The 15,877-nt window shown below is 40.8% G+C and overlaps 1 protein-coding gene across 7 annotated transcripts in view; it reads left to right on the top strand.

Annotated features, from left to right (window-relative positions):
* The first annotated feature begins 13,181 nt into the window (after positions 1–13,181).
* Positions 13,182–15,877, top strand: part of TSPAN12 (tetraspanin 12) — a 43,474-nt gene continuing 40,778 nt past the window's right edge. Inside the window, exons 1-2 of one of the 7 annotated variants that reach the window (XM_057412138.1) lie at positions 13,203–13,302; positions 13,722–13,858. In XM_057412138.1, the coding sequence (XP_057268121.1) occupies positions 13,793–13,858 (66 nt within the window). In that variant the 5' untranslated portion in view covers positions 13,203–13,302; positions 13,722–13,792. Of the gene's footprint in view, positions 13,327–13,388; positions 13,859–15,877 lie in introns of those variants that run through there. The other 6 variants (XM_057412136.1, XM_057412137.1, XM_057412140.1 and 3 more) reach the window with 6 other exon arrangements.

Genomic DNA, 15,877 nt, shown 5'->3' with positions numbered 1-15,877 from the left:
GCGAGGTTCATTAAAAGCCACATGATATTTCGTATTCAAAGAATTTCTCTGAACCTCTCTGTACTTTTTCACAGAATTACAAAAATGTATGTAACGTATGTCAGACAGAAAAACCTGATTCATGTTTTTGGGCTTTTTTTGTGTGGTTTTTTTTTGTGGGTTGTTTTTTTTTTTTTTTTTGTGGGAACGCACTAAGAATCCAGTGTTTTGGCTTGTGATACGTTCTAATGTGCCCTAATATTTTGAATGGGAAATTCCATTAGATCACTGACTTATGGTTCTGGAATTGCTCAGTGACCTCAAGTGCTGGAGGACAGATGTAGCTTGCCTTCTTTATTTACTGATACTGGCTCATAAATGTATTTTGTTAGCTTGGACAACAGAGACAGGCTCCCCTGTGGGCCACTTAGTTGAACTTGACTGAAGAATGTCTGCCCCTGGAAAGAAAAATATTTGATTTCCAACAGAGAACTGGACGTTTCTGTGCCAAATGGGACAGTGTTTGGAAAAAGCTGGAACAGAATGGAAAGAAGTTTAAATTATCATGCTAAGACTGAAAGTTATTACATAGATACCTAAAACCAAAATACACCTATGTGGGTATCTGTCTACTGTAAATGTTCCTCCTTTTCTATTTTCAATCAGTGTTAACTGCATAAAGCTAATGTATAATCATTCCTTGGAACTTCCTCTCAAAAATATAGGCACATTTTGTTAAATGTGTAACATAGGCAGCAAGTGATATGGCCATATCAAGCCGTTTAAAAGAAGACATGGGCAGGTGAGATCTATCTTCAAAGACTAGAGGGCCCTGCAAAATTCATAGTACCAGAGCTAGATGCCTTTGTATCTAGTGTCATATACAATTATAGTTTAGCCTGGAGGAGCTCTCTCTCTGTTGCCTGTCCCAGAGATATCAGAATTTCAGTATTAAGACTCAATATATTATACAGATTTTTAGTTTGGAGCCAGTATATTTGAATCAAGGGCAACTACTGTCATCAGGTGAAGATTTTAGTTTTAATCAGCCCCCTTCAAACACATATCTGCGCCATATAGGTATGTGTTTATGTATCTGAATACATATGTATACATACACGTTATTTTGGCACTGGTACTCAGATCTTTCTCATAATACTGTTTTCCATTATCTGTCCTTGCATATCTCCTTTCAGTGGACACAATATATAATTACAGATTGAGAATTTGAAAGGAAAAGAATCCATATATTCTGTGAAGGCATCTGTGTGTTTTTATATAAGATTTTTATAAGACTGAAATTAAAAAGGGCAAAGAGAACATCATAAAGGTAAACTTGTAGAATTTAACAGAATGTTATAATAATGTTGTGTTTTTCTTTTATCTTACAGATTTCATTAGGAAGTAGTAGTCACATTATAGAATCTTGTAAGATAATGTAAGAAATAAGAAGGACCAATACTCTCATAAATTCTATAAGTTTTAAAGTAATTTCTGTACAATCCTCTCAAGCCTCCTCATCTCTGGTGGGTTCTAAGGGATTTTCTGTAGAGACTGTCCTCTTCAGTTTGTTCACAGGAAGGCTGAAGGCATGGATACAGCTGGATGATGCATGTGCCTCATTCAGTGAATTACTTACTAGTAGATATCATTTGCTGCCTTGCCAAGCAGCAACAAAATAGTAGCAGAGCAGACTCCCATATCAGGTAACACACATGCACCAGCTGTCCCTTTAACCCACTGCTCTCTTCCTTTCTCATAAACCCGTTCTTTTTTCATCCTTAGATATTAATGTTTTTCACTTATGAATAACTTTGTTTACAATGTCACATCTTAAGTACCCAGTGAATTATGGAAAATTTTGTATCTGTCATGGAAATAAAATGCTCACTTCATACGGATAAAAGAAACACCGAAGTTTGCCCTTCCTGTTAGTATTTGTGTAACTTTAATGGATGCCTTTGTGTCATGCACACAGGTGCCATGTCGTGCAGGATTTACCATGGAAACAACACTACAGAATGCAAGATCAGGCTTCAGAATAGCTTTATCTTAATCACCTTCAGTTCTTCCATATATTCCAAGTGTTCTTCTTTGCTCAACATGGAGTGAACATGAAACATAACAAATCTGTGGGCTGAAGGACGATATGCTTCACTTGCACAACTTTTCAGTCATTGCCAACCTGTTTTAGTACTAAATTCCTGTTGTTCCGAGGCCTTGGGTGATATGATTTAGCGTAAGGTGTCCCTGCCCATGGCAGGGGGGTTGGAACTAGATGATCTTAAGGTCCTTTCCAACCCTAACTATTCTATGATTCTATGATTATGTGTATAGAAAAGACAAGTCACAGTCAAAGCATGTATATACATTTTCTACATATCCTCAGAAGATACTGTAAGCAGACATCTGCCAGTGAGATGTACTCAGTACTGAAGGAGACTTCAGTACCTTAAGCAGTGGATAAGTGATGTTGTTCCCATAAAAGGTCTATCACTGGTCCTACACTGTTTTATGGAATAAAAGAGAATAGTTAGTTTGAGAGGGGACCCAAGATACCATGGAACCTGTGGATACATGTCAGTTGAGCACAACCACTCTTTTATCTGACTGAGACCTCTATCAAACAATGCTTCCTTCCTTGAATATGGATTTCCTCATATGAAGGAGCTTTTAATTGGTTCTTTTGTATTATAAGATGTTCTCAAAGGAAACAGAAAGTGTACATGATATAATGCTGTAGATAAAGAACTTTTTTCTAACAATAGTAATGACTGGCCAAATTTGTCAAATGTTTGTATACAACACAATTCAGATCAATACTTTTCTATTGTATCATTCAAGCTTGTTGACCAACAGAACTAAATAAACATTCTTAAACCTTTATACTCTCAGATTTAGAAAAGAATGACAAACAATGGTGAAAAAATATGTCAGTGTTTAGTACAATATATAGTTATTAAGTATATATGTTATATATGACTAACATTAGCATGAAAACAATACCAACACAACTGTGCACAGATACATATTTAAACTATGATCATGTCACATATAACTTCATCTCTGTCATTCAGCCACCTAAATTTTTGTTTGCTTACTGGGGCAGAGGGGGAAGTTTCTTTTTCCTATGTTGACAACTAAAGTATGTTCTTAAGACATCATATATGTGATGATATGAAAAATCCTGCTCAGCTCCAGCTGTGAATGAATCATCTCATGATTTCAGAGAACAGAATCAGTGTGGACTGCAAATGGGCAGATACAGAAAGGGAGGAATTTCCCAAGAGATGGATTTCACTTACATCATCTCATAGAAGCAGAGTTTTACTGAGGAATGTTTACAAAAAAAGACATGAGAAGTGTCAATATAAAAAATTAAGGAATAGAAAAGCTTACAGTGAGGACCTCTAAGTAGCTGTAACATTTGTCTAGCAGAATTCAAGATACACAAAATGAAAGGAAATTGCTATTGATAATGTTAGGAGGAAGAACAAAGAAGATTTATGAGTAAGAAAGAGAAGAGGAAGCACAGCAGATGTATGAAGTAGATTTATGAAGTAGAAATGAGATAAGACTGTGAAGGAAAGTCATGGTCACACATGAAAGACCAACATACACCCAGTAAGCATGTAGGAAACAATGGTGGCTGTTCAAAAATAGACTGGATGGCAATCTGGATGGATCAGCATTTAATGAAGAGAAAGCTACATGGACATTTTGGTAAGAAGAACAATCATTTCAGAAAAGAAAAGCAGAAAAATCCTGCCGAAGCTAGAAGGAGGGAAAAGGTAGAATGAGTGGTCACAGTCAGAAATGCAGTTTCCTTCATAATTAAGAAATTACAAGTCTTATTCTAGTGTTGAAATAGTGACTGTGTGTACTTCCACACAGTCACTTCCCTTTATCTGCTCTTCTCAAAATCTGTTGCCAATGCATCTTTTCCCTTTCAAGATAATGTTCTGTGCTTCTCTTGGCTTCTTTAATAGCCAAACATGCGATCTGACATTAGATATTGACACAGGAGTGGACTCGTTAGTTCATAGGGTCATAAAAATGAAAAGGATGAAATGCACAAGAATTTCATTGTCATTGTGGTTGTTCATTAGGACAGGGATTTTATAGGCTATAGGTTTTTTATGAAATCACAGTCAAACATTCAGCAGTGACAACTGCCATCACAAGTTCCAGAAACTGGTGAAGGAGGGAAGCACCCTGATGCTTAGCAGCTGTGAGCAGTAGTGGCTGTGGAAGCTCTCACCACTTCAGCATCCGTATCAAGCAGTCGTTGTCATCGTGTGACACAGACCAGAGTTCTTCTCACTTATCTCCCAGATCCATGACTGCCTATAATGTAAGATGTCCCTAGAAGAAGGTTTATTACTATTTTAATTTAACCAGTTCTGTGTATAAAATTCTACTGCATGTATAATTTGTTCTGCTTCCATTTTGAAAGTCTTGCTGGATTGAATTAATTTTCAATAATTATGAAGCATGAATACCAGTCTGGGTATTCAGCTGCTGCTAAGCCTGAAAATGAATTCAAACATGGAAACCAGATTGACTTATTTCTCATTCATTATAAAAAAAAAAAATAAAAGAAATTACAGGCTAAAAAGGCTACCTGTGGCAGGTCTCATGTGCAAAAGCAGCAGCAATATAAACATATATTACATAAAAGACAAAGCAATTAATATCTGTACAACAAAGTGCATAAAGAACTAGTTCATACGCAATGATAACTATGGTTATAAACTAACCTATTAATCTGTAAAGCAAACTTTGTAATCAGTCCAGCAATTTTCAGTCTCAAATAAGCCATTTGATGGAAGTCTAATTAGATTTGTGTTTCAGTTCTGGGAATATCATTGTATGTGCTTTTTCTACTGCTTTATAGGCCATAACAAGTTGTTCCCAGGACACTTAACAGACAAGTTTCATCCTTCACTGGAGCTTAGAGTACATTTAGGACACGTCCTGCAGAGCTGTTCACTGTAGTGGTTCAAGGACACCTGGTGCTGTGGAACAAATGTTTTATTTACAAATATAGATTTAATGAGTTTCTGACGTGCAGTAAGATATCCTTTGATCCTGAAAAAGAAAAGGTGATAAATACTAGCGTAATGCAAACAGATAAGATGATTTAAACTAAAGCATGTCATAGCTATCAAAAGCATCCCAATGCTGTAGTACTGAAGTAAGAGTTCTTTGATAAACAATCCACTGGGACTGTAATGTAATTTTAACACCTTCCATGGAAACTCCTGGTTGAAAGACAGTAAGTGTCCAAGTCACTGATGCGATAGCTCAGAAGCAGACAATTCTCTTTAATAATGGTGGGTTAGTGTCAGACAAAATTGAGTTTTATGACATTGTTTTATGACTGTGTTTTTCACAATCACTTACAAAGACTGCTTATAATCACTCTGGCACTGCTAGGATATTATACTAGTATAGCATTTCTGTACCCCTGTTTATGCCCAGTATATCTTACGTACTTGGTTATGTAGCTGTGTTCAGCCACGTCAGTGCCAATGGGCAGTGGCACAAGAACTGATGATCTCCAGCACCACTGAGTGGCAGTCCGGTTCTACATGCTAATGCCTGCATCACAAATCCAGCACCCTCCCTCACCAGGGTGTTTGGTCCGTGGGAGTAATACATCAACATTTCAATACGACATTGTTGACATGACAAGCAGCCAATTCACCCACTTGAAAAACAGCCTACATTGAGAAAAGACATTATAAAGAGACTCTTTATGGTGGAATTTTAACAAATAAATGCCATACATTCACATCTGCCGACTTAAAATTCAAAATACTTGAGAATTACAAGTACTTGTGAAAATAATGAGGTTTTGTGTTCAGAGGAAGCTGTACAATGATTCTGATGTATACATTTATGAAATATTGCTGTTTGTCTTGCAGCAAGCATATAGAGGCTCCAAGGAAAAATTGAGTTTATGCAGAGTACTTCCTACAAAAAAAAAACCTAGCACAGAGATGGCTCAGATAAAGGGCACAAGCAACCTACTTCAGATAATATACAGGAAGTAGAGAAAAAATGGGTGAAGAAATCAGTTATCCTCTATCCGATGAAAGATCATTTTGATTCCAACTTTGATGGAAGCTAGTTACTTGCTGACTCTTGTGGTACTAGTCTATTTTCTCACATGAAGAATTGTTCATATTGCAGATATGTTAGACTGATTACAATGTGGAAGAAAAATATGGTAACTCTGGTCTCACTCATCAGTCTGGGGAGAAAAACAGTTTTGGCTTGGATAACTAAATATATTCACTTCTTCACATAAGTTCAAAGCAATTAAAACCTACCACATGACAATTCAAGATAGTCAGTAAAAGAAATGCTGTTTTGAAAGGCATCTTTCTCCATGCTTTTTATATTTTTTTCTGTTTTCGTAAGTGTGTTGGCAGGCTTGTACTTTTGTCCAATACAGATCTAATCGTCACACCTCAGAGTTATAAAGTCATGGTACAAATCTCTGTTTTAGAACATGGAAAAAATAACTTTACTAGAATGAAGAAAATTAGAGCCAGACAATTTGCTTTTCTCTCCTCTAAAGAGTTTCAGTCTAAAGCACCTTCACTCCACACTTCCTGACAGGCTTTGTAATAATAGCAAAGTAATATAAGTTCAGATGTCTTCATATCCCTTGTTTTCTTTTTCAAGTCTTGGCGTTGTCTTGGCGTCCTTCCATCCTTCTCCAGATTTTTACATTCCCTTTTATTTTACCTGTTCTTAAAACCTCTGAATTTTCACTCATCTCTGTCATTTCTGTATCCTGCTTTCTCCTGCATCTCACTCAAGCCTCCAATGACAGTTTCAGCAGCAATTTTGTTGTGGACTGTGAGCCAGCCAGGGGGCTTTCAAATCCAAGGAGAAGAGAAAACTGTTAAGGCATCTCATGCATCATAGCCCCAAGCTTTGTCATCAGAAGACTTTGGTGTAAGTGATCCAGACACAGCTGTCACCTCAGACACTTCCTTATCTGGCTCCTGGATGACAACCTCAATGCTGAAAAGAATCTGGACAAGGGACTGAAATTTAGGAGTTAAAACAGGTTTAGCAGCAGAGGATATTTACAAGAGGACAAAGAAAAAAGTGGATCTAAAAAGAAAAGGAGAAAAAGGAAGAAGGTGAAATGAATGGGAAGACTTCTCCTGTTCCCATCAGGCCACAATGAAATTGGTTACTTACATAAGTAACCATAAGGGTATGTGTAATTAGATGGAGCAACAGGGTGTGACAGCAACTCTGTACCACAGAGCAATGATGTGCAGAACAGCACACTCATCATAGCTAGCAAGAGAATGTTTTCTGAAAAGGTATTTCATATTCACCCTGATCTCCCCAAAGAAAAACTACCCTAAGAGATAATTTGTTAAACACTGAAAAATAAAGAAGTGTCAGTGTTAAAGATGTCTGTGAATCTTTAATCCCTTATTAAATTATGATGCTGGCTTTAGTTTTACAATCATATACATTTTTCACCTTGACCCCTGCTTCATTATGTGCAAAAAATGAGCTTGTTAGTATATTCTTTTAGCTTCATTCAGTGTGTGGTCTACTACTTTCTACTATTCAGTCTCAACTGTGAGGACAGCCATACATTTCCTGCTGGCCTGTTCTGTGGCTCTCACAGCACATACACATTTCACAAACATTTCACACCACAACGCTTCCCTGAAAGAACACAGTTTTATCATCCCCACTGTACAGCTGGGAAGCTCAGGCTGCAGGATATGAGTATCTGAGAATTCAAGCTGAGTAGTTCACAATGGGTAACATTTTGTATTTTCAAAGAGCAGTTCCCAGTAGCTTCAGGTATAGCTGTGAATGTTTAAACATTTCTGCAAATCAGCCTGTGAGATCTCAAGCTGGACAAGGAAAACAGAAAACAACATAACCGCCTGGGACAAATGTGATTAAATGAACTTGCCACAGAGGAACTCTGCAGTGGAGACAGACTCCACTTCTCCAAAGCAGCTACTGTCCAGTGATGAGATCTCCCTTGCATTTCCCTATGGCACCAGGGCTTTATGATAAGAAGTGTGACACAACCTTGATAATAGGCAGTGTTATTAGCACATCACAGATAGTAAACTCTGCTCTTTGCTCATGTAAAATCCCCCATTGTGTCTGAAAAGGAAGCGCGGACTGTAATAAATAGGACTCTGAAGATCACTGTGCGTCTTCTTGTTTCTAGAGCAGTTACAAATGCTGAACACCTCTACAGGGGATTTAACTAGAAAAGACTGTCTAGTGAAAACTCCATGACTCCCATTATAACATCAGACACCGTGTACTGAAGAAAAGCCACCAGAAAAACAGAGCGAATTTTTCAAACTCTGTCTTTTAGTGCAGGCAAGATCTTTCTGTTGAACTGAAATCCATACTTATGGAGAGGGGAATAAAACAAGGAAGCACCCTTAGATAAACAGCAAAGAAGTTTATTCTATGGCAGGGATAAAACAACCCAACTCCTTATTTTTCAGGTACTATAGCTGGATTCAACCTGTGAAACTCTGAAATGATGGAAAGAAGGAAAATTGTCCCAAAATATGCTCGCCTTCCCTTCTTTTCGCCCCCCTAAATCTGCTGAGGTGTTATTTAGAGAGCCACGGAAAGTTGCAGAATTAGGAAGCAAGGAAGCCCATTTGCAAGATCCCGTTAAGCCAGAGTGATTTCAAGACTATGATTTTAATCTCTTTATCTTCTGTAGGTTATTTAAGTGCTACCTTATAGCCAGACTGTTGTTTTCATGTTCAATAAAAGTTTTAGGAACTGGAAGAAGTTGATGTCTTCTTATGTCTATATTTCAGATTAAAAAAGGGCACTTCACCTCATGGTCTTGAGCATTGCTGTTACAAACTTGTATTTAGCAGACACATTGTTCTTGAGTCAACTAGTACACCTTCAGCTTTATATATGGATATTTGTGTACATTAGAGAAACAAAACTCCATCCTGCCCTTGACATTAATGCTGTCATTAGGGAGCATTCATTTGGCAAATATAACCAGTGCTAAAGGGCAGGCTAGGACCAGGCTTAAAAGCAAGGCAAACCAGACCCCACAGATGTTAAGAAGGGAACCAAGGAAAGGGCAGAAAAAGGGAAATATGGAGGTAAGGGGTCTCGAGTAAACAGCTCAAGGAGCAAAGAAAAGGAAACTAATTAAGTCTAAGTCTAGGTTAAAGAGCCGACAGGCCTGGAGCAAAGCTGAGAAAAAGCTAAGCTAAGCAGAGAGGACCAGAGCACAGAATACCATTACAAACAAGTAACACGCTGAGATAGCAAGACCAAGTGGTGAGATGCCTACCTGAGACACTGACAAGCCACCAGATTGCTTCAGAAATCCATCCTCAGAGGTCAATGTTGGCACAGTCAGTCACACAAACCACAGAACCATAGAACGGTTTGGGCTGGAAGGAACCTTAAAGATACCTAGTTCCAGCCTAACTCCGGGCAGGGACACCTCCCACTAAACCAGGTTGCTCAAAGACAGACACTGGTTGCAGAGCTTTCCTGCCCAGGCAGTACCTGGTGGGGACTTGCAATTAAAAAGCTATGTATAAAAAGAAATTCTGTATCCTTGAAACTTTGCAAATACTGCAAAAATGAAAGGGATTGCAGCACTTTCACATCTAACAGAGGGTGTGGCTGGAACAAATGTATTACAAGTAACTCATTAAGAATTTCCCTGGTGCTATCAAAGACATTTCTAGATTACACTAAAATATCTTAATTAAATCTGTACATGAACAACTTGCTCATCAGAGTAAACCGAGTGGATACCACATGGAATTAAAATGAGTATGTGCCAAAGCACATCCAAATGTATGTTCCTTTGTTCAGTACTCATCTGAGTCATTTTAAATGTTATGGCAGCATATAAAAGGACATTACTTTAACTCACTGCTTTTCAGTGATAAAGTTTCCTGCCATCTACTACTAGGCAATTATGACCTATAAATTTACATGCATGCTTAATGCTACTTCACTTGATCAGGCTACTCATGTAATTTAAAGACACTTGCAGCTATGTGCTCAATGGGTGTCTTAATTATCCAGTCCTATTTTAGTCAGGTTTCCTGATGAAAAACGGCTTATGAGATCATACTGTAGTATCCATGCGGACATATATCTGTCAATCCACACTCATATAACAGCTTTTGAACCTGCTGGCCAGTTTCAAGCACACATCACAGAGAAGCTAGTTTACAGGTATTAAGTTTCTGTATATCAAATTGAAATAGACAGTTAAACAGAGGAAAGAGAGATTATTGGAATTACGGGCATTACCATCACCCCCTGATGGAAAGGCTGTGTCATGAACACTTTATTTAAGTCTACAGAATTCATGTTACAAAGTTATTGTGGATGCCCTTTCACAGAAAAAAAAAGCTTCACAACTTGGTTATTAGACATCGGAGAATACCAGCAGACAATACTGATCCACAAGGCTTCAACAGTTTCCATGCTCCTAAATCTCTGGGCTGCACATTAAAGAAGCGTTACTTGCTAACAGCAAACTCCCCTTTCCAAAACAATTATAAATATGAAGAGCTTCATCATGAGACTTCTTTTTGTGAAAAAAATCTTCTCTTGTCTTGCCTTAAATGAAGTTCAAAATATTAATTTAAAGGAAAACAACAAAGCAGCAGAGTTGCTTCCCTGATTTTTTGGGGGGGTGATCAGCCGATACTTCCAGTTTAATTACTGTTCTGAATACATGGGAACTTTCTGTGTATTTCTTTCCCAGTGTTGACATCATGGAAATTTCACAAAGTCTGACAGCCGGATAGAAAGCAGTATTCCAAAGGGACCTTCCTCTGGGCCCTATAGCGCTTGGCAGACATTCATAAATAGGACCTGTTTTCTTTAGGTTTTGAGCAGATCTCTTCTGGACTACTAATGATTCTGCTAATAGCAAAACGATAGAAAAAAAGGTTTCACCAAATAGGGGATCCTCTTTATGTTTGTGGCTGAGTTGTTGTAACAGACTTTTAAAGACTTAGACTGAGAGCATCTCACGGCCAAAGGCCTCAAAACTGGATACTGAGAGACACAAAATCTTGAAGTCTCATTTTCAGTAGGATTTTTAATAAGTAAGAGGCATAAGAGACTGGTTTTTCTTTCCTCAAATTCCTTATGCACTAGGAATAGTTGAGTTTTTAAACCAAGAATACCTGAACCAAGTAAGAAGACTTATTTGCCCTTTTAGGTATGTTTAAAGAAAACTCATTGGGTGTAAGATAATTGAATATTTTGTAGTGCTGTAGTGCATTTTTCATGGAACCTTGCTCAGATAATTTTTTCTCTTCCAAGGAACAATCAAGAACACAAACACAACCTCAATTGTTTTTAATGTGATTTATAACAGACTGTGTTCTCCCCAGCCAAGGCTGCAGCTCAGTCGTAAACTGACACTATTTTTGTAAACTGGTGTGGGCTCACTGAAAATACCATACCTGCTCAAGATCTGTCTTGCTAACTGTGCTCACGTGAAGTCTTCAGTAACAAGAGGAATGAATGGTATGTAAACAGCATAATGAATGTACAATGTCACCACTTAACAGTATCTGTTTTAGCTCAGTTTGCCTTATTGAGGTATGGAATTAGCAATATTCACTTAAGATTAGAGATGTGGCATACTGCACTTCCTGGAGGGGCTCTCGATTTCAGAAAATAGGATCAAAATAGCAGTTAAAGCTTAGCAAATTTGAAGGAAGAAAAATCTTCACACCCCACATTTCTGCAACATTCTTGAGTACTTTCAACTTTACTACCGTTTTCACTTCTATAAATTTGGCATAAAATCCCTGTTGCATAGGATTTTACGTTCATCCATGCCCGTTTTACTTTCTTTTTAAGGAGAGATAAATACGCTTGAAGAGTCTGTCTGTCGGATTCATTACTAATGTCATGAAATCATGTAAATGAAAGCTGAAGTGCGATCCCACCAACAGCCTAAGTGACAAGCATTTGAGTACCTGGAGTTTGTGTGGTTTTTTCAAGTCACTCTTTCTAGGGCTTCAAGATACATATTTTTCTTTGGCCTTGCAAGAGCTAGATTTTATCCATTTTATCTCTGTCCTTAGCTTTCACTAGCAGTTGTTAAAACAGTCTTTATATAACATGCACTGAAGACCATTTTCCTCTGCTAGTTAAGAAACATTCTTCAGTGTATTCTCATTTTTGTGATGGTGGCACTGCAACACCTTCATATGTATTCATGGAAAATTCTCTGCTAATCTGCATATAACTGTGTTTTAGACTGGAATTCTTCCTTTTGGAGAGATATATACATTGAAATAATACAGAAGTCAGTAGGGAACTACCACCATAATCACCAAATGTACACACACTTTAGCAGATTTCAGAGGCAGGATGACTTTTTCAGCTTAGTTGTGGCATCTGTAAGTACTGAGATATATGGGGCAAATCAGTGGCCGTTTTGCTGAATAATAACTCTAGATTTTTCCTGCTTATGGAATAACTTATCTACAATATGGTTGTGCTTCTGAATTCTCTGCTTAGCAGTGTGGAGCAGGTGCTGGGCCACTTGTTAATGACAGGATTCATGTTTGATGTCAGCAGAGTTTAATTTCCAGTGCAATAGTGCAGAAACCTTGTGAAACACCTGCAAAATCTTGCAAAGTCCCCCATGTTTCATGAGGCATATGCCACTCCGGGCCCCCATACCACACGGGGATGTTCCGTGTACTTCGGCTTGCCTGAGCCCATTGCTTCACATCTGCCTTGAAGGAAGAAAGCAGACCACCGCCGAAACCCCTCCATAACTGGGTTTTGAGCGTGTCTGTCAACGGGGAACGCATTTCTGGGGTTGTCCCACCGGGCTGCGCCCCTGAAGCAGAGCGCCAAATCTGGCCCGGCGGGCGCAGCTCCCTGGAAGGAACCCAAGCTCTCTCCAGTCTCGCACATGCCATGAGCCTCCACTTCCACTCAGCCCCGCAGCGTGCGTCCCCCAGCCGGTAGGCCATAGGAAGACAGCCACTTTCCTGCTCCCGTCCGTAGGGATTCAGGCCCCGTAGGCCTGGACGGGGCGGGAGGCGCAGGGGCGATAGGACCCGGCGGCCGGCGAGTGCGGGCGCATGCGCGACAGTGTAGGTGCCGCTGGCTGCCGCCGGGCGCTGCGGGTGGACGGGCCGGGGCAGCTGTCGGGACCGTACCTCCAGCGCCCCGCCGGAGGCATCGCCTGCACGGCCGGGCATGGGTGCCGCGGCTCCGAGCTCTGCTGCCTTGTCCCGTCCCGATGAGTCCTCGCCGGAGCAAGTGAGTGAGGGGGGCGCCCGGGCGGTAAGTGGCAGCTGTCCCCCGGCCGACTGGCCCGAGGCAGCGCGTCCCTCACGGACGGAGAGGGAGCCAGCGCTCCCGGGTAGGGCCGGGCCGTGCATCCCCTGCTCTCAGACCCGCTCTGCTTCTGGGGCAGCCTGCGGCTTTACCCATTTTACACGGGTTTATTGTTGTTACTAAAAGAACTCGCCCATCAGTATCGCCGGGCGGGGCGGCAGGAGAAAGGAGGCTGCCGGGGGTGAGTGACCGGTGGCTGCTGCGGGATTTGGCCGCTTCCTCCGGGGCGCGGCTGATCCAGGGCCGCCCCACAGCTTGGCTGGGCTCCGCCGCCTCCACCTGCGCGCTCGTCTCTCGGCAAGGGGGACTCGGCCGGCCCCTCTCCGCCTCTTCCTCTGCAGGGCGCCGGCGGCCCGGCCTTGGGAGAGAGGATGTGGTGAGAGGATGGGGCTGTCTCCCGCGGCGGCTCGCCATGGCCAGGGAGGACTCGGTGAAGTGCCTGCGCTGCCTGCTCTACGCCCTCAACCTCCTCTTCTGGGTGAGTGGAGCGACGCGGGGCGGGCCAGGCTGGGCCCCCACGGCCGCCCGAGCAGGTGTGTGGAGGAGAGGTGCGGGCGGCGGGGGCCTGCCCGCCTTGGTGCCCCCGGTGTGCTGTCCCGGCCGGGCAGTTCCCACGGGGAAATCCTGGTCACGGGAGGTAATAAAAAAAAGCCTTTGGAAACTAGTTGTAAGTAAAATTAGATCTGGTGTTAACGAGTGTTATAAATACACGTGTGAATTTGTGCACCTATAACACTTACAGAGGGAAGTATGCATGGGTGCCTTCCCGTTGAGATGTGTTTCAGAGCGTCCCGTGACCCTAGCTGAGCTTCACACTCTTGCAGGTACCTAAGCAGGGAGCTGCTCTGCAGAGGCCTTGACCTGTGGTTTGTTGTTTTTTTTTTTTGTGCTTTCAGTTACCAGATCCTAACAGGCAGGTAAGGTGATTTCTTACTTTTGTTTCCAGTATTTCAGTCAAAAGTATATTTATAGCAGCAGGGTTTCTCACTCAAGCATAAGTTGGTGTGATCTGAGCTTGCTCTTAAACTTTCACAGCTCTGGACAAGCAGTATGATGAAGGTCACTCAGAGTCCTCACTCACTTGCACTGAATGGAATCTTCTTCACCTGAATAGTTGAGATTTATGCTTGATAAATGTAAGGAAACAAAAGTGCAAAAGGCATGACATCCCATAACTGTTAACAGTGGTTGATTCCTGAGGTGCTGTAGGCTTGAATGATGCAGGGATAATAAATGGGTGGGGATCAATCTTGGTTTGTAATGTAATTGAGATGGAGTCCCACAATTACTGAAAATTAAATAGAGATCATTTAGATTTTGCTGCACTTTAAATGATCTCTCAGATTGCCCTTAACTAGGAAGTTGTCATGTGTCCCTTTCCCTTCCTCCCCCCAAGTTACAGAGGAGAAAGGATCTTTTGAATCTGTCCCAGGGAAGAAAATGGTAACTTCTTATGCTTGTCTCCAAAAAATAAAAAATGGCTGTAATTAATCTTCCTAGCTGAGATCAGAACCCTGGATATTATACCAGAGCAGCTAAGTGAAATCTGTATAGAGCTGAAGCATGTGACTGGGTAATTAAATAATAATTGCCAGTACAGCAGATGACTTGCACCATAGATATCGCACAGAACTAAGCTTAATAAAGCTTTCTTCCATAATGTGTGTAAAATTAAAGGTGTTGGAACTTGAATGAAAAATTAGCCAGTCCATTTTGAGTTCTACATTTTATAAATCAGATGAATGCACTGGTTTGATTGAATCTAAATAAACAAATAAGCAAAAATACCCAAGCCTGCCAGATTTGTGTGATATGAAATGGGATGTGTGGTGGGTGGGTAGTTAAATGTATTTGCAGTTACATCAGACTTATTTGGAGGAATGTGTAATAAAACCTCTTTCTGCTTCCTATCTGGTCCTGTTCAGATGTGTATTTAACAGCTAAATACAAATCTGCTACTAGCTGCTTGTTGTAGGGAGATCTGCCACATCTCCTTCTCTGTCAGAGCTTAAATTTTCTATTTGGCTTAGTGGGAGTTTTGCCACTGCCTTTTCTGAGTGTCAAGAGCATGACATGAGGGCAGAGTTTTTTCTGGTGAAAAGTTTCCCTGGCAGCAGGTGCTTATCTACTGGTGTGGGCATGGGGACCATGATTTCCCCTTGTCTCTGCACTTTCTTCCGTTTGGAAAGCTTTAGCTTGCCTGTTGCTTAAGTTAGTGTTTACTTGGATAAACACCAGCCCAGGTTGTGGGTTCGATGTCAGGAATTTTAGATTAGATCAGCTCTTTAAAAATGTGCAGTGATGTTCCTTCCGAGCACAGTGGTTCTGACCCAGTGGGTAAAGACAAGACCAGTGCCATGATTCCAGGGTCTGTACAGACATCCCAGTTTGGGATGCATATATGTGATTCTCTTGAAGCCCAATCTTTGAGGGTTTTATGCTTTCTCTTGCTTCCTTCCTTCCCAGGGGCCATTGCCGCTAAATGACTTCAAGCTTG

Source organism: Pezoporus wallicus, unplaced genomic scaffold (assembly GCF_028554395.1).
Source record: "Pezoporus wallicus isolate ANWC-B61680 ecotype Strahan unplaced genomic scaffold, APGP_CSIRO_Pwel_v1 contig_3858, whole genome shotgun sequence".
Lineage (NCBI taxonomy): Eukaryota > Metazoa > Chordata > Aves > Psittaciformes > Psittacidae > Pezoporus > Pezoporus wallicus.
Note: the sequence above shows the minus strand (reverse complement) of the source record. Positions and strands in the feature narration are given on the sequence as shown.